The sequence below is a fragment of the Cryptomeria japonica genome, chromosome 11, assembly GCF_030272615.1.
Source record: "Cryptomeria japonica chromosome 11, Sugi_1.0, whole genome shotgun sequence".
Classification (NCBI taxonomy): domain Eukaryota; kingdom Viridiplantae; phylum Streptophyta; class Pinopsida; order Cupressales; family Cupressaceae; genus Cryptomeria; species Cryptomeria japonica.
The window spans coordinates 328925097-328948088 of NC_081415.1; the positions used below are offsets into that span (position 1 = coordinate 328925097).

Sequence of the window (22992 nt, forward strand, 5' to 3'; positions counted from 1 at the left end):
TGTAGTCTCATAATTTTTTAACATGAGTAAAAAACTAAAATCACAAATTTTCAAACTTTTAAAAAATTAGCCGACCATAATTTTTAACAATTAAAATTAAAGAAATTACAAATATCTTATAAAAGTTCCATGTGGAAAAAACAAACCCTAAATTGATATGAAAAATCTCTACCTAGACCCCACTTGAAAAAACATTAAAAAAGGAGGCTCCTAAGTTTTTCAAAATAAAATTCCAATTTATCATTAGCACGATAAGCTCATAGTAGATTCTTAATATAAAAATGGATGAGGCATGTGGATGCTTCCAATACACAGTTGTATTCTAAATTGGCCTGATGGGAAAATGAAAATGAAAATGAAAATGCTAGTTATTGGTGGCAGGTGATATGATTCACCCCATTCCCATCTCCACACCCACACGTTTACGAATGGTCAGCGAGGGCGGCCGGAACTAACTTACAAAACCAACCAGGAGGACAATGCGAATTATTGGGGAGAAGGTCAGCGAGGGCGAGAAACATGAGATTTGCGCACTGCAACATCTATTTCTGGCAATCTTTGATGATATGAAGGTTGAGGAGTCGGAAATGGCGTTGCTTGAAATGGGGAGACGTTATTAGGGTTTTTATAAGTATTGTTATTGGTTCTGTGTTGTGCTGCCCTTTTATTTGTAATGGCCGACGATGGAAATATGGATCTGAATTTGAATCTAAGCCCGCCGTCGATGCCCCCGCTTTCGCCACCTCATTTGGGGTTAGCGCTAGGGTTGGGAGCTGCCGGGGATTCCTCCAATGACGGAATATTGATCGACGAGGATATGTTTCCAAGACGCCTGTGCCGGCGGGGGTTGGGGTTGGGGTTGAATATTTTGCCTGATCATCCGCAGGATTCCGGTGGTGACAACGGTGGAGGGAGAGGAGGAGGAGGAGGTATGAGCGTGGAGGAGGAAGAGGAAGAGGCGTTGCACGGGCTGTTACGGCACCCCGAGGTTCAGAGTTATAGATCGATGGGGAGGCGCCGCTGGAGGCGCCATGTTAGGCGTATCAGGCCGACCGTTCTGGATGCAAGCCCTATTTCTGTCAGGAGCGAGCCTATGTCTCCTTTTATTATTTTGAGGGCTATCGATCATGGGAACTCTAGTGATAATGACGGGGAAATTCCCAAGGGAAAACCTAGCAGCCCGCCGGTCGGAGAAGTTGCCAAACAAGCGGATGAAATCGACAATAGTGCTTCGAATTTCGAATGTAATATTTGCCTTGACATCTCCAGGGATCCTGTGGTCACAACCTGTGGCCATTTGTTTTGTTGGCCTTGCCTTTATCAGTGGCTTCACGTTCACTCTGTCTCGAAAGAATGCCCTGTATGTAAGGGGGAGGTGACCGACAACAATATCACTCCAATTTATGGGCGGGGCAATTGTGAAGCTCAGTGTGGCGAGAGCAACATTGGAGAAGATGGAGATAAAATTCAGATCCCTCCCCGTCCTCACGCGCACAGAACAGAAAGTCTAAGGCAAAGGATCGGCAGGCCTATTTCCAGGCGGTTTGTGGAAGCAATTAGGTTAACCAGGAGACAGGATGGTCAGCCAAATGACATTAGGGTAGATGGTGATAGGGATGCAGATGCCAACAGGCAGGAGGGCTCAGAGGGCGTGGAAAATTTGCTCGGAGCTGCGGCTGATCAGATTCTGAGTCGACTGCGGCTTGTGCAATTGCAGAGACGCAGTTCCGATTTGAGACGAGGTTCTGATTTACAGAGAGCAGGAGCAGGAGCAGGAACTGGAGGCGGAGTAGGTGCAGGGAACGTTACTGGTGCTGGAGAGAGAGAGAGGTGGCAGATGAGGCACCTTCTCAGCAGAAGAGCTTTGCTTAGAATGAGAGAGGGTGAGAGGGAGAGGGAGAGAGAGAGGGAGAGGGAGACCTTTTGGGAACATATGGAATTTAACAGGCTTCATAGATCTGAGAGGGCAAGCTCAGAGAGATTGGCTGCGATTCGAGAAAGAGTGGCTAGCATGGAAGGAATGATCGAAGCTTTAACTGGTCAGTCTAGAAATTCAAATGCACACCCCGTTAGTACCAGCACTAATGTCCCCGCGGAGGAGCAAGCTGTTCAAGGGGCAACTAGGATTGCTGTGTCAGAGGATAGGCCTTCCGTATCAAGCACAAATGCCATCATACAGACAGGAAGCACGGAACAGGATTCAGGGAGGTCTTCTTCTCCACAAAGGAGACCAACTGGTGCATCTCCTTCCTTGGATGTAGATGGGGAATTGCTTCATATCAGGAAAAGGAGGAGGCTTAACTAGGTGTGTCCAACCCACCCCGTGGCACTACAAGTCATATTTACATAATATATGCATTTCTTATGTGCATATCTCGTTTATAAAGACATGCCAAGGCTCTCTGGCATGGAAATTACGTTGGCATTTTGTTGTCTAAAGTTTGCTCGATGTTTCTCTGGAATTGTCAACTCTCAATGATCTGAGGTTGTTTCTCCTCCATAAAAGCATCATAGCAATGTTTGTTTTCTTTTACACATACCAGCTTCAAGTTTTTATTCCAATTTTATGATGTATAAAATCAACTCCTTCAATAAATTGAAAGATGATTTATCGAGTTTTTCAAGGGATTCTTATCATTTGCTAATTTCTGAAATGCAAATTTGGGGTTTGAACAAACTATCGTATGCTACTTTTTTTCGGTGCCTATCTGACTCTTTCTTGATTGTCATGCTCATGATCATAGATATCTCTTTTGTTTTTGCCCTGTCCTCCCACTTCTTTGCTGAAGTAATCGTAGGGCTCAATTAATGCAGTTGGGCTTGAGTTTGACGAGGGTTTAGAGGGTTTCTGTTTTGTTTAAGCAGGTGCAAAACAAACACCTAAAATAGACACCTTATGCCTAGGCAAGTAATGAAATGATAAAGCTAGCTGGTCACCGTCAAAAGTGGGGAAAAATATAAATAACTTGGTTTGACAATATTGTTGCATGTGTCTAGGGTTGTGGTTCAGTTGTAGATTGGGGATTTCAAAACTTCCTGTAAATGCCAGAAAAACAGCTTTATCTAAACCAATATAAAAACAAAATATCTTTGCAGTGAACATCATCTATTACAATCTGTTTGAAGAAACTAACCATAAAATATCTAACAAAGCAGGTACATTGCATTTTAACAATGTTTAACTAGCATCCTGTTGCACTCTTCAGTTGGTTGTTTTTTATCCTTTTTTATGGATGCTTGATCTTGTTGTTGATGTTTGGAAATTCTGAGAATTCATGCGAGGTACCATATAGACATAAAACTAAACGTCCCTACTGGTGTGGGAAACTTTGAACACAGCCGTATGTTGAAAATGTGGGACTTCACTTATGCCTGTAGTTATTTTATTTGTTTTTTTATAGTTTTATTTTATGGGTCTGGCATCAGAAGAAGAATAGAGCCTGTAGCCTCTTCCATAGGACTGCATTTTACACGGTTCTCCAATGCAGAATGAATGGAGGGTAGAAGCATGCAACATTTTTTGATGTTGTGATTTATTGTTCTTATGATGATGGATCCTCTGTTCAGAGGTATTCTGCACCAAAAATATAAGAATTGGCACTTGTTTATCAAGTGATCAGGCCTTTGTGTATTTATGAAGCCTTGTTGGTTGCAGTGATTTTGTCAAACTACATTATTAAACTCTATGATATCATAACCGTGCAATTATCACAATGTGATTTGTCATCAGCATATTTGCTTGGAGTCAACAAGACTCAGAGATCTGATAATTTAGTTATTAAAAATCGTGGGAATCAAAACGCTGCTTGATTTTTTGTGACTGGGATGTTCCTGCGCCTGTATGATATTAAGGGGGTGTACTTGAATATTTGAATATCCCTGGATGAGCTTGTGGGTAGAGTCCACTTGAAAACATCTCTGAGGATGGTGAATGAGCCAGAACCTAAAACACTCATAAAAGTGTCCAACTTCCACGGTCTCTGTCTTCCTACAGGATATCACATTGGACTTCTATCACCCAGTTCTGTCCTCGCCGTGCCCATTACACTCACCATTCAAGTGTGATGCATACACTCCTTTATGTCTGATCTGCAACCTGTCAAACTGACTTAAGATTAAAACAAATGCAACAGACTGAAGAGATTCAAAAGAATAAGGCAGAAGAACATACAGTACTCAATAAATATTTGTGAGATTTTGCCAAGATCAAGAGCTCAATGAAAAGTACAAAATAGAGAGACAAAATATAGGACAAGAATAAACTGTATTCTCATCAATAGATAAATGATCAAAATGTTCAATAGTTGTTACATACAATGTAGATAAGTTTACTTATATAGGCAAGGCTATATGGATATGTGAGCACACAAACATGACATGTGGCTCAATAAGAAACAACGGTAGGTAGGAAATAGGTGTGGTAGGTGGGAGAAACAATATAATATTCCACATGAGGTGAATCACCCACCGAATGTGGAATGTAACAACATGACCACAAAAGATGGAAATTCTCCTACACACACTATCCCAATGTGGCACAAACACCCAAGTGTCTCATACCCAAACTACTATGAAATGCATTATCTTAAGTAAACTTAAGTAAGGTGTAATAATATCCAACATGAATAAATAATTAAACCAACACCCCCCTTAAGTCCAATTTAAGAGAATGCACTTAAGTCTACAATGCAACTAAGCAATGCAAGATGGGTCCCGGCTACGAGGCCATGTTAGGTACCCGTGTACAAATGCAAAGCAAACCAATTCAATCTCTCATAGAGTGGGGAAAGAGAGAAAACCCCAATGGGAAAAAACCCTCCCCCAAAAGAGAGATGAAAACTATACAAGAGAACTCTCATAGAAGTGTGTGAGGAATAAAACCCCACGTGAGGAATAAGTCTCCCCCCCATATGAGAAACTAGAAACAAATGCTGCATATTCTTGTGGAAGCTTGCCCATCAAATTGAAGATCAATTGAGTATCCTTCTCATCAATGCCACAATCTTTGAGTTGTGCCCTCAACTCTTTTGCCTTAGTGACATAATCTTGTATAGTATCAACGTTCTTGGGATCTAACATGGTGAGATCACTATCAATCTGATATCTCCCCCAATCTCATCAACTTGACCATACAAGTCTTGAAACTCTTGCCAAGCATCCTTAATTAAGGTACATTTTTCAATATGAAAGATGAGATCCTTTGATACATACTTTCTTAAGGTACCAATTGCCATGATATTTTTAGTGAGCCAATCCAAGTGAGCAACAGGATCATCCTTAGGATCAGCGCGAGCAACAATAGTTCCATCAATGTAATTAGTTAATCCTTTTTCCATAAGTGTACTCCATGTATCAATTTTCCAAGTATCATAATTATGAGGGGTTAAGAGAGGAAACTTAGGAGAACCCATAGCAGCAAAATGGAAAGAACACAAGATAACAAAAGCACAAGAGAGACCCCCCCAAATTCACTCAATCAAATTACCCTCTCCCAAATGATGATTTTGACACTTTATATGTAGTGCATGTACAATGGGCCACTTGCAAACAATGGAAAGGTGGACTTCTGATTTTGTTTTACAACTGCCCCAGTAGGCTGAGAACTACAATGCAAAAGACTAGAAAGATAGATCTATGCAATACAAGTGCCAAATTGGCCAAAAAGGACCATATGCTGAAAGTACAATTTCTACTCAAAATCACTACAAACTAATAGTAGATTATGAAAGTAGACGAAAAATTATGCACTTTCAAAAAAAAAACGGCACCTGAAAAGGAGTTCGTATGAGAGCCCAAACGGAGTCCCGGAAGTTGCAAAAACGGGGATTACTCAGCTACAGTGATGAAGATCTGCATTTTCTGAAAAATTTGTGCATCAAAATGGAAAACCACCTGCACCCCTACGAAGAGCGTGAAATTCTACCCCAAATCAAAAAATATTGCACTGAAAAATGATGTTATATGCCCAAGATATCACCATTCGAAGTTCGCCTATTAAACTGAAAATGTAAATGGAGAGGGGGCTGAAAAACTCCATTGCATATGATGACGTCAGCAATACATAAGCCAAGAATATTCCATAACCTCTAGCATATTCCTTGTGGGAATAAAACAAATCTTTTCCTTTCAAAAGATTTGGTTGAAAAGTTTAAAAAATTAAAACTTTTAAAATAATAAAATGGGATGGGGGCCACGTGGGGCGATCTCAACCCACATCTCTTTTAAAGGAAAATCTGCAAACACTATATGTAGAGAAGAAGTTTATAGAGTCAAACTCAAGTTTACCTTGTAAGGGCCCACCAACTGAAGTAACTTGGGATTTTTAAGAAATATCTGGTAAAAGACAAAAGGTTCCTGTAATAATAGGCTCAACCAAAAACCTCATCGGCTCAAAGAATAGAGCCACAAAACACGATCTCCCGAAATAATAAGAGCATCGACCAAAATATAAAGACATGGGCCTGCCAATGTAAACCATGACAAAGGAAAGTCAATCACAATGCAATGAGATCCAACAAAAATGTAACCCTCCCACGCATACAAAACACCTTCGATCTCCCGGACAAAGAACCAATGATGACCAAAGATCACGGCTGATCCAATGCTCGATCTGGCCAATACATATGAGTATGGTAATAACCTAATCGCAGAGAGACCACGACAACGCCAAGATAAGGGTCGGCCAACTTCACGAGCAGCCAGATAACAAATGCAGATCTCCAAACAATAACTCTGTTCAAGGATGAAACCGTCCAAGTTAATTAGCTTTTAAGCTTTATTTAGCATTTAGCTTTTTCTTTTTAGTTAATTAGCTTTTAAACTTTATTTAGCGTTTAGCTTTTTAGTAGTTCACTTTAAACGACTTGTTCTTAATTTAGAATGTCGTTCTTGTAATCTCTTTATAAACGTTTGTATATTGTTGAATAGATTATCCGATTATTGAATCATTCATTCAATTTATTTTTCAAGGGCATCATCAAATCGTGACATACACTGACTTCACAAAAAGGATTATAGACAGATTTGATAGGAAAGATCTGGAGATACACTTTAGGGAGTTGACACAAGTAAGGCAACAAGGTACAATAGAGGAGTATGTAGCAGAATTTTTAAAGGTTTTAGTAATGATGCTGGATATTATGGAGAGGAGACTCATGTTTCTATTTATTAGAAGGCTTTTGGAGTTACTTTGGAGTTTGGTTTGAGCTTTTGAGCCTTCATCTCCACAAGATGCTATTTAGGCTTTGAAATTGGAAGATTCAATGACCAGCTTTAAATTGGAAGATTCAACATATAAGAACAAATCCCATCACAAAAGTGCGTTGATGGGGCAGCATGAGAAGCCCTTATGAAAAGATACCCCTCAACCAATAGCATTGCCTCCAAAACCAAACAATGTTGAAGAAACTAAGAATGAGCTTCAGAGGAAGAATTTGTGCTTTTCTTGTAGAGAGTAATGGGAGCTAGGCCATAGATGCTTGGGGAAGGGGCAAATACACTTTATAGAGGTTTATCCCAAGCTTGACTTAGAGACCAAAGGATTGAGACTAAGGCTATGACTAATGAGATAGAACATGAAAGCAAAGAAGAAGAGTAGATTCTAGGAGGCACTCTTGCTACGTTTTCTAGAGCACCCAAATACCGTGCTTTGAGAGTTTGGGGAGTTTTGCAGGGCCACAAGGTGACAGTGTTTGTTGATAGTTGGACCACTAATAATTTTATAGATGCAGATTTGGTTTCTGGGAAAGGATTGGATATGAAAATTTAATGGGTTTAATGGTGTGCTTGTAGATGACCATATCATTCCTTGCAAGAGACTACAATAGCCCAACTTATTTTTGGAGATTATGATGTTAGGAATGATTTATACATTGTGGGATTAGGCGAAATGGATATAGTCTTAGGTGTGCAATGGTTGCACTCACTAGGAGGATTTACTCAAAACTATCTAACTATGGAGTTCAAATTCAAAATGGATGGGAATGAGAGGATACTCCAAGGCATTTTGAATAGAGCCTCAAGCATGGCTGAAATGAAAAGAATGGAGATGTATGCTCAGAAAGGCCAAGCCACACCATGCATGGAGATAATCAAGGACTCCCTTCAAGGTAGGATATCATTATGATAATGTTGATCCATTTTGAATATGATCATGGTAGCACACCAAAAATGGTTACCATATGAGGCATTGGCAAAAAGGGACCTTTTTGGGAAGAGTCACCATCCTAGCATTGGTTGTCTGGGATTTTGGAGGTAAGATCCCCTAGACATGGGTCATTGTGAATGATGTTGATCTTAGTATTACTGTTACTTATATTCTTTAGCTTTCCACACCCATTCTGGACAGCCATAGAGAGGAAGTTGAAGAGGTATCTTCCAACTTTAAACCTTGAGGAGGCATTTGGGAATGATGCAAGAATGTTTCCAGCTAACATTTCTTTATTTTCGAGCAAGGGAAAGCAAAATGACATCCACGGCAAAACATTTCAGTTGATGGTATTATCTTTGGGCAGTTAAATACCAACAGATACAAAGGAGACTTTTTGGTCTAGTAAGTGGTGCTGCATGATTTTTTTTTTTTTGAGTATGTAGAATCATTGTCAATAATGTCAGTGATGAACTTATGTGACTGCTGTAATCGCCTATCTTATTAGAATATTTAATTATATTTAAGTCACCTATATTTAGTTCCTTGTTTAATGGTCATTTAGCTTTTTAGTTAATTAGCTTTTAAGCTTTATTTAGCATTTAGCTTTTTCTTTTTAGTTAATTAGCTTTTAAGCTTAATTTAGCATTTAGCTCTTTAATCTTTTACTTCAACATTATGTTCTAATTATAGAACATCGTCATGTAACCTCTATATATACGTGAGTATATCTTTCAATGTAATCATCCGATTATTGAATCATTCATTCAATTTATTTTTCATGGTATCAGAGCGGGTCAATGGGATTCTTTAAAGTTTGGCGAATTTTTTAGTAAAATTTCTTATTCTTCTTTCTGGAATATTTTCCAGATTTTTTTATTGTTTTTTTATTAAAAAAAACGATTTTGCCTTTTAGAAGGCTTTTTGAGGCTTTTTGGTTTGTGGGCGAATTTCTGTGTTGGGCAGCAGTTCATGTTTTTTTTAAAGTTCTGGAGATTTTCGGGCCTGCAACTTGGAGTATTTTTTTTGCAGATTGAAAATTTTCCTAGGGTTTCTGCAATTTTCGACTAGGGTTTTGATCCTTCAGTTCAAGTTGAAATTTTATTTTGCTTGCAGATTCTTGGTGGGTTTTTCGAGACCTCAATTGGGTCATCGTCAGATTTTTTTGGGTGCATTGTTTTCTGTGCCTCGATTTTTGAGCCGTCGGATTTGCTTTCTGTTTTCAGATTCTTGGTGGGTTTTTCGAGAGCTTTTCTGAGTTGGTCTCAGATTTTTTTGGGTGCCTCGTTTTCAGCGCCTCGAATTTGTGCCAGCAAATTTGCCTTGGAATTTAAAAACAGTTCACAATTTCTGCTATATTTGTGGATGTCGGGAATTTTGGTGTTTTCTGGGCACCGTTTATGCTGTTTTAAGTATGCAAATTTTTTTAATTTCTGGGTTTCTTCAAAACCTCGAAATTCGCGCCTTAGAATTTGTGCCAGAATTATCCTCCAGGGTTTCAGATTTTTTGTGTAGCTACTTCTATTCTGATTTTTGAAACAGATTCTTCTGTTTCGTGCTTTCACTAGGTTGACCTCGTTCAACCTCCATTTTCGTGATGACATCTTTGACCAACATTATGTTGAAAACAGACAAAAGTTCAACAGCTGCCACAACACCTGGAAACAGTGCATGTTCACGATATCTGAATATCGTTGTCTTGATCAGATTGATTTAGGCCAGACCTCGTCTTACAGGTCCCAGGGTTTTCACGATTTTTTCCAGAAAAATTGTCTGTGGGTTTTCTGATTTTCCCACAAAAAAAATCATGGGAGGGTTTTGCTTGATTTTTCCTCAAAAATCAGGGAGTGTTGTTTTACCACGTGATGTCTGCTATTTTGCCGTGTGAGGTTTGCTGTTTTACTATGTGATGTCTAGTATTTTACCACGTGATGTTGTCTGTTGTTTTCCGGCATGATGTCCGATGTTTTACCGCGTGATGTTTGGTGTCTTACCACGTGGTGTTTTGGGTCTTGCCATGCGAAGTTTCAAGGTTTTGTTCGATTTTTTCCACGAAAATCGTTTCAAGGGTTTTTACCATTTTTTTCCGTAAAAATGATGATTTGTATCTTCAGTTTTGGAGGGTTTGCCGATTTTTCCTCAAAATCATGGTTTCAGGTTTCAGTTTGGTTACCCAACATCAAGTTGGATGGATTTTGGTATTCTTGGTCATTAACACTTTTCAGATCCAAAGAGGGTTTCCACCACAACAGAGTTCTCTTCATTTGTGATCAAAATACCCGCAGTGTCTTCTGTAGGGTAGTTAGTAGATAGAATGACCATTAAGGGAGGGTATTAGAATATTTAATTATATTTTAGTCACCTATATTTAGTTCCTTGTTTAATGGTTATTTAGCTTTTTAGTTAATTAGCTTTTAAGCTTTATTTAGCATTTAGCTTTTTCTTTTTAGTTAATTAGTTTTTAAGCTTAATTTAGCTTTCACGCTTAATTTAGCTTAATTAGTTTTTAACCTCTATATATACGCGTGTATATCTTTTAATGTAATCACCCAATTATTGAATCATTCATTCAATTTTCTTTTCATATCTGCACTCATACAGTCTGCTTTAAACCATTTTCCAGAGGGGAGAACATGGGGGCTCATGATCAACAAATGTAATGGTGAACTTCATAATAAAGTTTTAGAATAGGCATTTGCTCATGATGTTGAAGCTTACACATATGATGGTAAGCTCATTAAGGAAGCGGGGGCAATGTGGAGACCAGGATTAGTGAGTATTACTGCTAAAGAAGATAGTTTATTTGTTGAAATGCTTAGGATCAATGAGCATGGATCCATGTTATGTGGTCTTGGCATGAAGTGGATAAATGTTTATGGAGTTATTATTGCTTGGGAAGGGTGGACTGTAATGCCCCTACGTAGAAATCAATTGCTGGTTGCTAATAAAATATCGATTTTTTCCCCCATAATATAGAATTTAATTATCACCACCAAAAGAAGTGATCAAGGAGAAATAAGCAATATCATAAAAATTAAGAATTAATTAACTTATGAAAGGGTCAAAGGGCTCAAAATGAAGATTCACATCAATTAAATAAAAAGGGTATATAAAGGAAGAAAAAATGAAGAGGAAGGACATTAATTAATCAAGACATTTTTTTATTATTTTCTTTGTGAAATATAAACCAAGGATTAACCAACTAGAGGACGAAAACCCTCTAGGCCTGAAATTAAAGGACAAAACCCCTTGATTTCTATAGCTGATTTAGTGGACAGAAACCCTCTAGGCCTGAAAATAAAGGACAAAACCCCTTGATTTCATTAGCTGATTTAGTGGACAAAAACCCTCGACTTCGGCAAACTTTAGAAATACTTCAAAGGCATCTAAAAGAGAGAGATCACTGTATATTGGAGGAGAATAATAGCAGAGGTAAAAGGATAAGTTTATGTTTTCCAAGATACATAACAAGCTTTAAATCTCAATTATATGATAACTGTTAAAACTACAAGTTGTAGTTTAAATTTATACTTACAATTAATTATGCAACTACTATTATTTAATGTTTATTTTGCTTAAAGAAAATAGGAAAATTTAGAAGGGGACATAATAAAACATGTGTCAATTGGAAGACAGACATTCCAAAGTCTTGTGGCTAAACAACCAAAATCATGTGGCCAACAACAATTAGAATTTCCAATTGCGACTAACAAGTGGTTATTGTACAATTTCAAACTGAATGGAGACCTTAGGAACTTTCATTGCATAAGATTGGCATTCCAAAGCTAAGACCAAAAGTTTACTCTGCAAGAACATGCTCACTGTTATTCCAGGATACACATGCTTTAGGGACTCGCAACAAAAAGGACAAGCCATCTGACATACTGCTGCTTAAGGGCCTCAAGTTTCCAACAAGGTAATCTAAGAATACAAGTATTTGATGATCTTCAATTCTCTCACCGGAAGCTTGGCTGATAGATAGATCCTTATGTAATAGCTTGAACTTATTTTTGATTTAGGCTTTGCCTCTGGATTTTTTTGTCTGATTGGTTTTTATGTGCTACTGCAAACGTTTTTGTTTGGAGTATGGTTGTTCTCTGATTTACACCTTTTTATACTCTCAGTTTCTGATTATGCTTTAGTTTGCATGGACTAGGCTCTCACTGCTGCCTCTCCCTTTTTCTGTAAATTTTTTTCTTTTTTCATATAACTGTAAATTTTGCTAGATATTTTGGTAAATAACACATCAAAAGAACAAACTGAGGCTTTCTGTGAAGTGCTATGGATGTTAAAAGCTATCTCATCTTATCACTTGCTTTGTCTAAAGATTGCAACATCACTGGCCAAAAGATGAAAGTAGACACCCAAAATTGACCATTTACATTTGGTCGATTTATTCCCCTTATTTGTCTATCCCTGCTATCCCATAATTATTGTTATTCTTCCATTCCCCTAGCCAATCCCCCCTAGGTAATTAATTTAATTCATTTACTGTAAATAATTTTACTATACCCCATAGCCATTCATCTATTTAAATAAATTCCCTTATTTATTTAATTTAATTGCAGAGCAGGAGTAGGGAGAAAGTAGAGAAGGATGTGGAGAGGGGTGTTATGTTTGAGTAATGTCTTTGCTGTAGTATGGTTCTAGTATGGAGTGATTAGGGTGGTGTGTGTAGCTGACACAGATTGAGCCGGCAACATTATGGTCCTATATTCCTTCTATGTAAATTTGCTATTAAATAAATAAAGGGTGCTATCCCCATAAAGATAGTGCTTACCCCCCCACCCAAAAATAAAAATAAAAATTTAATTCATTTATCCCTTTTTCTTCCACATGGAATTAAAATCAATTTTTAATTCCCTGCTTTCTCTCTCCAAGTGTCAAATCCTCCAATGTTTCCCACTTGCACCTTAATCCTATTTCTAATATGCCCCCTCTCCCTTCTTGTAATCATTTGCACACCCCTAATCCCTTGGGGTCAACTTTTTGCCATAAGTGACTTTCCAAGATGCCCAATCAGACCTAAAGGCTACCCACTTTTGGGAAGGTACGTACATGGGTTCCTTCCTCACATGTCACATTCAAGGAATTAAAAATTCCTCTATTCTCATTCCCCATGTACTTGGAGTATGGGGACAAGAAACGCCATTATGGTAAGATCTTGCCCATACTCCACGGGTGCCAGTTCCAACCACCATCGTCCTCACTTCCTCTTCTATGTTGCCACTTGTCAACCTCTCATGCATTGTGAGTATCAAATGATCCTCCACCATTGATCTCACGCATTCAATCTTAGCCTTCCAATTTCATCTTCCTTCATTTATACTCTACACTTAACCATTTTTCTCATAACACGTCATATGCATCTTAAATCTTTGAGCATCCTAGGCTGCCAAAATTGTTAGGACACATCGAATCTGGCATTGCTGGGTAAATCTACACATCCAGGAGGTCACCATACTGTGTTTGGGATTGATTTTGTGATGTTTTCAGCGTTGAGTGTTGTTTTGTTTTGTGTTTATGATTGTTTTTATTGCTATTTCGGTCAGTTTAGGACTCACATTTCACTGCACACAATAATATAGAAGTGACTTGAGGTTGAGAAATTAATCAAATTATATTGATCTGTTTCAAGAAACCAACGTTGAAAAAGTTGAAGTGAAACAATCTCAACTTCTGCTCGATAATAGTTTAATTTATTTTTCTTCAGTTATTTTTATTGGATTATTTGTTTTCACTTGTTCTTGTTAAAGAATGCTAACCCTTAACCTAAATGTATATGTGCATTATTGTTTTGCAGCTTACAGTAGTATACCCATATCAAGTTAGCAGTTACTTTTCAACCACCTCAAGATATTTCATTTTTCAAAAAAGAAAGTTTGTTAAAAATTACCTTTCCTAAAGGATTTGTCCCAGTTGGCAAGTATCAAAACTTGAATTACAATGATTTATGATATTAAGAGCCTATGATTAGCTTAGAGTGCCATCGTAGGTCCCTTTTTGATCAGAGTATTTAGATGACATTTGGTCAATAAATGCCGTCTTTTCCACAATATATATTGCTAACAAATATGAGGATTATTCTTTAGTACATAAGGTGGTTATTCTAAATTTTCCAATGATATATCTCGTACAGGGCGCTATTGGGCCGCCTAGATCTTGGTTGGATCAAATCAGTGCTTCTCTGAGGTTTGGGGCTGACAGTTTTTTATTGCAGATTTTTGGGACAGCGGAGGGATGGCTATTGAAGTAATGTGTAAACTTTGAAAAATAAATTACAAAAAATGGTAAAAGGAGCAATTTATCATTAATGTAAACAATATGACTAAAAGAAGCCGAAATTTATTCAATGTTGTTCTGCTGTATGACATTATGCATCAGAGACACTGAATCTTAATATTTTTTCATCACTATCTTCACCTTCTTAAGTGGAAGTTGTACTGTTGACCAAGATTCCACCGTTAAATTTTGTAGGAGATCTTCTACTCTGCTTGGTGTCTAAATGTCAATGATGTAAACCATCTGAGTAAATTTTGCATTGTTGCTGTTTTCAAAGATAATAAAACTTATTGTCATTTATCAACTGAAAAAAGAGTACTAGGCTCTAGCATTATTTATCAAATTTATAAAAGTAGATACAAAAATGCTAGCTAAATTTTCAAAGTTGCTGAATCAGAATTGGGGAACTATTAGAATATTTTTAGTCACCTATATTTAGTTCCTTGTTTAATGGTCATTTAGCTTTTTAGTTAATTAGCTTTTAAGCTTTATTTAGCATTTTTAGCTTTTTCTTTTTAGTTAATTAGCTTTCAAGCTTTATTTAGCGTTTAGCTTTTTGGTAGTTCACTTTAAACGACTTGTTCTTAATTTAGAACGTCGTTTTGTAATCTTTATATATACGCTTGTATATTGTTGAATAGATTATCCGATTATTGAATCATTCATTCAATTTATTTTTCATGGTATCAGAGCGTGTCAATGGGATTCTTTAAAGTTTGGCGAATTTTTTAATAAAAATTCATGGCCTTCTTTTTGGAATATTTTCCAGATTTTTTTTTAATTGTTTTTCGAGAGCTTTTCTGGGTTGGTCTCAGATTTTTCTGGGTGCCTCGTTTTCCATGCCTTGAATTTTGTGCCAGCAAATTTGCCTTGGAATTTAAAAACAGTTCACAATTTCTGCTATTTCTGTGGATGTTGGGATTTTTGCTATTTTTTGGGCACCATTTATGCTGTTTCAAGTGTGTAGAAAATTTTAATTTCTGGGTTTCTTCCAAACCTTGAAATTTGCACCTTGGAGTTTGTGCCAGAATTCTCCTCCAGGGTTTCAGATTTTTTGTGCAGCTGCTTCTATTCTGATTTTTGAATCAGATTCCTCTGTCTCATGCTTTCACTAGGTTGACCTCGTTCAACCTCCATTTTTGTGATGGCATCTTTGACTAACATCATGTTGGAACACAGACAAAAGTTCAACAACTGTCACAACACCTGGAAACAGTGCATGTTCACGATATCTGAATATCGTTGCCTTGATTAGATTGATTTAGGCCAGACCTCGTCTTACAGGTCCCAAGGTTTTCACGATTTTTCTTGAAAAATTGTCTGTCGGTTTTTTGATTTTTTCCACAAAAAATCATGCGAGGGTTTTCATGATTTTTTCCTCAAAAATAGTTCGCAGGGTTTATAATTTTCCCTTAAAAATTATCTCATTTGTAATCCGCGATATTCGCGTAAGATTTTAGTTATCTGGGTTTTACTGTTTTTTTCCACAAAAATGATGATTTGTAACCTTAGATTTCTTGGTTTTTCGATTTTCTCCTCAAAATCGTAAATTCTCTTTTCAAGGGTTCCCATTTCAGGGTTTGACGGTTTTTTCCTCAAAAATCGTGCTTTGTTGCAGTCAGTTTGGGTCGCACTTGCCAGGGCGAACATCTGCAACCGTGGTATCTTGCAGTCAGTTTTGGAGTTGGTGCTCTTCTGCAAAAGGGTTTGATGATTTTTTTCGCAAAATCATTGTTTCAGGCTTCAGTAATTCGTGTGTGCTAGATCTCTAATTCGCGTGTGAAGGTTACATTAGCTTGGATGGCTTTTGGTATTCTTGGTCATTAACACTTTTCAGATCCAGGGAGGGTCTCCACCACAACAGAGTGTTCTTTTCATTTGTGATCAAAAGACCTGCAGTGTCTTTTGTAGGGTAGTTAGTAGATAGAATGACCATTAAGGGAGGGTATTAGAATATTTAATTATATTTTAGTCACCTATATTTAGTTCCTTGTTTAATGGTCATTTAACTTTTTAGTTAATTAGCTTTTAAGCTTTATTTAGCATTTAGCTTTTTGGTAGTTCACTTTAAACGACTTGTTCTTAATTTAGAACGTCGTTTTGTAATCTCTATATATATGCTTGTATATTGTTGAATAGATTATCCGATTATTGAATCATTCATTCAATTTATTTTTCAGGAACAAGTAGTTGAATTGGAATTGTGGATGGGTCTGGGTAGATGGGTATGCTACAATGGTGCAGCCAAAGAAGTTTGGGGGCAGGATATCTTCTGCTAACATTCGGACAAAAAATTATAAATATATATGTATTTGCAGCATAATATCAGGAATCAAGTTTAGAATACTGCATATCACTCATAGGCTAAACAAAACTACCATAAATGTCACCAATTTAAAATACAGTAGAGTAATGTATTTATAATATCTATACATAAAACTAGAATATTATAATATATATAATTTATAAAGATATGTGCTAATAATTAATAAATAAAGTTAAAATAGTAAAATGTTATAAAGGGCATCATAATATGTAGAGGAAGTAATAGTTATAATGAAAGTTGCTTTATCATGAAGAATCCTAAAACAAACAATTCACATTAATGCGTCTCAATTTATGATTTATGGTTTTTAATGAATGTGATTACACCTGTGGCTGTTGGCATGCTTCACAATGGCCTCTTGTTTGGATCCCCCCTCCACTGTGTGCATTCAAAGCTCCATGCTTGTCTCCCTCGTGGAATCTACTGCCCTTCAGAATCCCTTGTGATCAAGATAAATGGTGCTCATGGCTTTGGGATTGGAATGTGGCTTGAAGGTGGCCTTGAATGCAGTTGCTGTCTGTTTCTCCTCTTGCAGCTATGCTTCCTCAGCCTGCTTCATCAAAAGACCCTTTCATATGAAAGTCAAACAAAATGTGTTGAACCTGCCGCTGGAATTGCGTTGGGAGCTCCTACAAATGCATTGACCAACCTAAAATTTTAGGGGGGTATTTGTGTTGATGATTCCACATGATTTTGATCCCCAAAAGCCAAATCTTGCTGGAGTCCACAGTCGATTCATATCCAAATCTGATGCTGGTACGAATTATACCAGGAAATGAAGGGTTGTTCTGCCGATTTAGTAATTTAGCAAATTTTGAATGGGCTATTTTATAATAGTATTTAGGAGCTTCAGCATCTTCCCAAGGGATTCACCAGAGGTAGAACTTTACAAAGATGTCCACAAACATGTTGCAGCATAAATGTAAATATGCCAGAAATCTAAGCATCTTTACTAAGATCATTTATTTGATCGTAACCATAGTAGCATTACTCGTAATAAAAAATGGAATTCAACTACTTAGGATTTAACAAAGAAAAACTTGGGAAACAAAAAATCACTCTATGAAGGGCAGCTCTATTTCATAAAATTAGGGAAAGTACGCTCATTTGGTTTATCTCAAACTGCTTCTCTATCAAGGGCAGCCCTTTTTTTTGCTTTAACATAGAGGGATCTGGGAGTAGAAGCTCCAAATCCTTTTTTTGTTTTTGCAAAATGTCTTTACGTTGAATTACTCATTTGTACTGCCTTCAGGGGAGGTTGTCTTTGGGATGGTCTAGGTGCTTTCGGACATCCCTTGCTTGTATTGGGGATAGTGAAACATCCTCTCATGTTCTTCCCAGATGGGATGTCCCTAGAGACTTTCTGGCTTCTGAGGTGTATACTGGGGATGGGCCCCTGTGGAGAACTGGACATGGGTGATGGTCAGGGAATGTTTTGTCCCAGTCCTGCTGCACCTGGGATGTCCCTGTCCAAGGAAATGCATCAAAAAACCTGGGGACACATGTCACATTAGATTTATATGATTTAAAACTACTGGCCTACTAAATCATGAGGAAGTAGTAATACAAAAAATATGAAGTTTTATAAAAGTTCTAGATATTCTCTGGACTTGGCATAAAATAATGGATGCATCCCATGGGAGGGGCTCTCACTGTATTTTTACTGCCATATCAAACATATGGAATTGAATTATATTTTCTGCTAAACTGAAGTGGAAACCTCACATTTTTAGCCAGCAAACTTTAAGCCCCCGCCTGCTTGGAAGAGGGGCTGAAAGTTTCTTGTCTAAATGGTATACTGCATGACCTTTTTTCGGATTTTAAAATTTGATGAAAATTTGGCCTGCAAGATTGGATTCAATTTCTATATTTTTTTATAGAAAGTTTAGCAAATGCATGGGACCACATAAATGGAAAATGGAAAAGGTAAGGCCACAAGATTGGATTCAATTTCTATATTTTTTCTTAGAAAGTTTAGGTAATCCATGGGACCACATAAATGGAAAAGTTTCTTAAGGCTTCTTAACATTAGCGTCTAAGAAATTTTAGCTATGCTTCCTTCATGGGACCATAACCCAAGTTCAGGATTCTATGCAGAGTGCTAGTGCGATTATTTCATCGGCTCAGATGATGACTTGCAACCTGTAGAGTTAACTTCCAAAAAGGCTTTTATATGGTGGTTCTGTGGAGAACAGCTGAGAGTTTGCAGCATGGGCTTGAGATACTTTAGGAATTATTTTTGGCTAAATGGGGAGTTGGAAGTGGTTGGATTTTGTTTCTCCTTATTTGAAAATATTTATGTGAAATTAATTAATAATTCTGAAATGGTTGTTGCAGAGCAGAATATTTTAAAAACCATAGGATAATCTTTTCTGCAAGATCTTCGACATTTTGTAAGCATTGCCTGCTGCTAAGCTGCAGTATACTAGCTTTATGGAAGCACTAAGTCTTAATGGCAACGTGCAACTCTCATCTCCTGCCACTATTACTCATGAAACAGGGAAGTGTGTATGATTGGTTTCTTCAAGGCATACTTATTGAAGAAACTATTTATTATGCTTAGACATTCACAGCCTCTTAACTGTTTTTTATTACACCTGGAGACGACTCGATAATTTTTCATTGCAATTTAGGTTTCTGTCATCCATAATTTTGTTCTTCCTTAAGGGTTCCGTGACCCTTGCAATGAATAGGCTTGTTTTTGAGTTGTTGCAGGAAATTTGTTGTAAAGAGTGCTCCTTCTATTTGAAAAAGCTTCGAGTATTGAAATTCAAGGTATAGGAGAAGGAAAATTGTTTCAAAGTGATTGGAGACTTCCAAATTATAGTAGGCTGGTGTATGCCTATGATTGTTCAGCGTGTCACTTGAAGAACCTGTCTTTATATTACGCTTGTTTTAAATTTGAAGTAGAGTTGCTGTTATTGAATTCATTATCCTTAACAAAAGGAAAAGTTTCCAGCTCAGCTGTTTTACTCATTTTTACGTATGTTACAATCATGTTTTGAAAGATACAAGCTTGTATTTCTCGATAGAACAGTATATCTAAACAAATTCAAGCTTTGGTAACTCAGATTCAGTCTGTTAAATGTGACATCAATGCTTCTGCATTTACAATATATAGATTGTATGAGGGGAAAATTCAAAACACCTATGATTCATTACTGAGATTGACCACAAAAGGCGGCTTAGGAAGCACAACAATTTCCAACCATAACAATAGAGAATAGAAATGAATACAAATTTGAAATCAAATAGAAATTACACAATTATACCTAACTCAATCATGCAACATGTTGGCCTCCATTGCTCTTCTTAACCTTCGTGTAATGACAACATATTGCTTTCAAATCTGTAGCATTATTATTGCAATGTGATTGATTGAAAGCTTGAAGATTGTGGTTTAGAATGATATATGATCAAGGTTGCTTTCATAGATTTTTTTGATATCGATCAACAATGGAGATCTGATTGGAAGATTTGATGATCAATAGTTGAGATTTGATTAAGATAATTATGAGGTTAATTAAATGCATGATTGAGATAGACAAAACTGATTGATCATTAAGAGGATTGATTAGTTTGTTGAATTCGAAGTGAGTGAGCTGAAGAGGTTGAAGTGAACATTTAAATTAGTATTAACTATTTAATTAAATATTTAATCGAGCACGTGAGAAGGATTAGGAATATAATTAAATCAATATATTATTTAATTCATGTGCATGAGTGAAAAATAAATAAAATAAAGATTTTATTTATTTTAGAAGAATTTATTTTCGAGAAGTGAATAATTGATAAATTAAATAGTTCATGTAATTATAGAAACTTAGTTAACTAATTAAAATAACTATTTAGTTATAGGAGACAAGAAAAAATGAATTAATTTAATAATTAAAATTATCATACTTATATTTTAAAAATCTAAGGTATGTCAAGAGATTTCAAATTTGAAAATATTCAATATTCAATAACAATAAAGAGTTGATTGTAATGAGATTAAGGTGAAATGGTTAAATAAATCGATATTGATAATGATTTAACATTAAATTTAATCTTAATTGGCATCTAATTTTAACCCTGTTTAAACCTTAATCTAATATTAATCTTAACCATAATTAATTTTTAATCATCACTTTACATAAACTCTAACAAATAATTTAACACTCACTCAATTTTAGTTTTTATTACCATAATTTTGTCTTAGCCCTAACTCTTATTGAACCTTCATCTAACATTGCCCTAACCTTAACTCTAACCTTAGTAATCTAATATTAATCCTAATACTATTCAAAACATAATCATAATTAAGCCTTTGTTGTTACAAAAGTTCACCTGCTTGATGCACGACTTTGATCATCAACCTTGTGTAATATGAAAACAACCTCCAAATGTGGAACCTTGCGTTGTTGAGGTTGAATCTTCGGAAAAGGCTGACTTCCTTTCCAATCTAAGTGTAAGTGTTGGACTAACCCAACATTGATAAATCATAATCCATGATATGATAGGGAAAAGGGAGAAAGAGGGGATGCTTGAAAGTGTGGAAATAAGGTTTGCACCTAGATTGAAAATGATCTTCCTTGCCTGTAGTTGCACAAAACACAAATAAAACCACCAAAGACATGCACAAGATTCTATTCTAATTTGCTTTCAAAATGCAGAGTGAAGGTTGGAATTTGCAAAATAGCAGGAGGAACTAATTTAGCTCACAGATTACATTTACAAAGGATCAACACACTCACCTATGCTAAGGAAACAAATTAAAACATATTTAGACAAAAAGGTAAAACATTACACAAGCTGAAAGAACTGAATAAAGGCAAAATAGGCGAATTCTATTCATGCGAAGGCAAATCAAATCTTTACAAGTGCAAAGAAACAAAAGTTTTTTGCAAAAGGAAGAAATTACAACATTGCCTTTAAAGCTTAGGCATAACTAAGATTTAGCTACAGTGAAGAAACCCTAACTCTAGGCAGGGTTAGGTTACAAAAAATATCAGAGATGAGGAAGATCGGATCAAGGATCTGATGATGTGTTTAGTGCAATCTTTGAAAATGGTCTTCTGTAGCATGGGGAAAAGCAAAATCCCGCAAATCAGGGAGAACTCCGCACCTGAATGCGTCTGAAAAAGGCCTTTAGATCCATAAGTCTTCTAATAGCAATGAATGGGCCGCAGTTAGCGTCCAAGAACGACCTCAGGGTCACCTCTTGAGTAATGGCGGAGTCCTCTGATAGTTGGAACGAAATCGGATTTGATTGGAGCGTCGACCAAGGCAAAACTCGATTCAACCACTTGGTCGACAACCATTGCATGTAGGGATTTAAACTTTCAACGACCCCCACAAAATTGAACTTTGGCAGGTTGATCCTCCGAATCATGCGAAGATGGATGCCCGAGATCGAGGCATGTAGCCCCCCATGGGGCCCAATAAAGCTTTAAAACATGGCCGTCGGATCGGGCCATTATGAAGATTCAACGACCGCTGATGTTTGACATGGCGTCCTGGGCCCACATTTCTTTCTGCTATGCTTGACCGTCGAGTTGGTTGACTCACCGCGCAGGATGGCAGGGAACAACAATCCTCCTTGGATTTGGTCACCCCTCGCGGCCATCTCTGTGCATTCTTATTCGACGCGGGATGGCAAGGAAAACCCGCACACTTTGCTTTTCCTTATCCCGCGCACATCATTTGGGCCTTCACTTACCTTGCGAGATGGTGGGGAAAGCCATCCGCCCTTGTCTTTTGTTGCCCTGCAACACTCTTTCCTTAGTGCTTTTTCATCTCGTGGGGTGGCGGGGAGCATCGCCCACATTGCTTTTTCTTTATCTCGCAAGTCCTTTCCTCTTGACCTTTTTGCCTTGTGGGATAACGGGGAACATTACCAAGAACTTGGTTCCTGTTTCCCCGCAAGCATCATTTTTGTTAACTTATGCCCGCACAGGGGAAAAAAAGGAATTGACTTCCTTACCTTCCCCGCCATTCCGCATGGGTGAAACTTGAGTCTGACAAAACCTTAACTCGTTGTTGCTGCCTTGGTGTCGAATAACATGCGATGACTACCTCGAGGTGAAGAATAACACGATGTGTTATTCGTACGAGGTGTTGACGTAACTATAAGGCACGGGTCAATAACCTTCGTGTTATTGACGCATCACATAACCTTTGTGTTATGCATTTTTTGAAAAAATAAAGAAGCACCTAACTCTGTTGAGTAGGATAACACAATGTGTTAGTCATACTA

General features: G+C 37.1%; 1 protein-coding gene across 4 annotated transcripts; it reads left to right on the top strand.

The window, feature by feature from the left end:
• The first annotated feature begins 318 nt into the window (after positions 1–318).
• LOC131065064 (uncharacterized) lies at positions 319–19614 on the top strand. Of its 4 annotated transcripts, none has more exons than XM_057999465.2 (2): positions 319–2305; positions 19470–19614. In XM_057999465.2, exon 1 carries the CDS (start codon positions 674–676, stop codon positions 2303–2305), a length of 1632 nt encoding a protein of 543 aa, XP_057855448.1. In that variant the 5' UTR covers positions 319–673; the 3' UTR covers positions 19470–19614. The 4 variants fall into 4 exon arrangements, with proteins under 4 accessions (XP_057855448.1, XP_057855449.1, XP_057855447.1 ...); XM_057999466.2 differs by lacking the exon at positions 19470–19614 and adding an exon at positions 18852–18870; XM_057999464.2 differs by lacking the exon at positions 19470–19614 and adding an exon at positions 14367–14724.
• Positions 19615–22992: the final 3378 nt, after the last annotated feature.

Excerpts from the sequence above, each read along its gene's own strand:
- LOC131065064 (XM_057999465.2), top strand. The coding sequence starts at position 674 with ATGGCCGACGATGGAAATATGGATCTGAATTTGAATCTAAGCCCGCCG.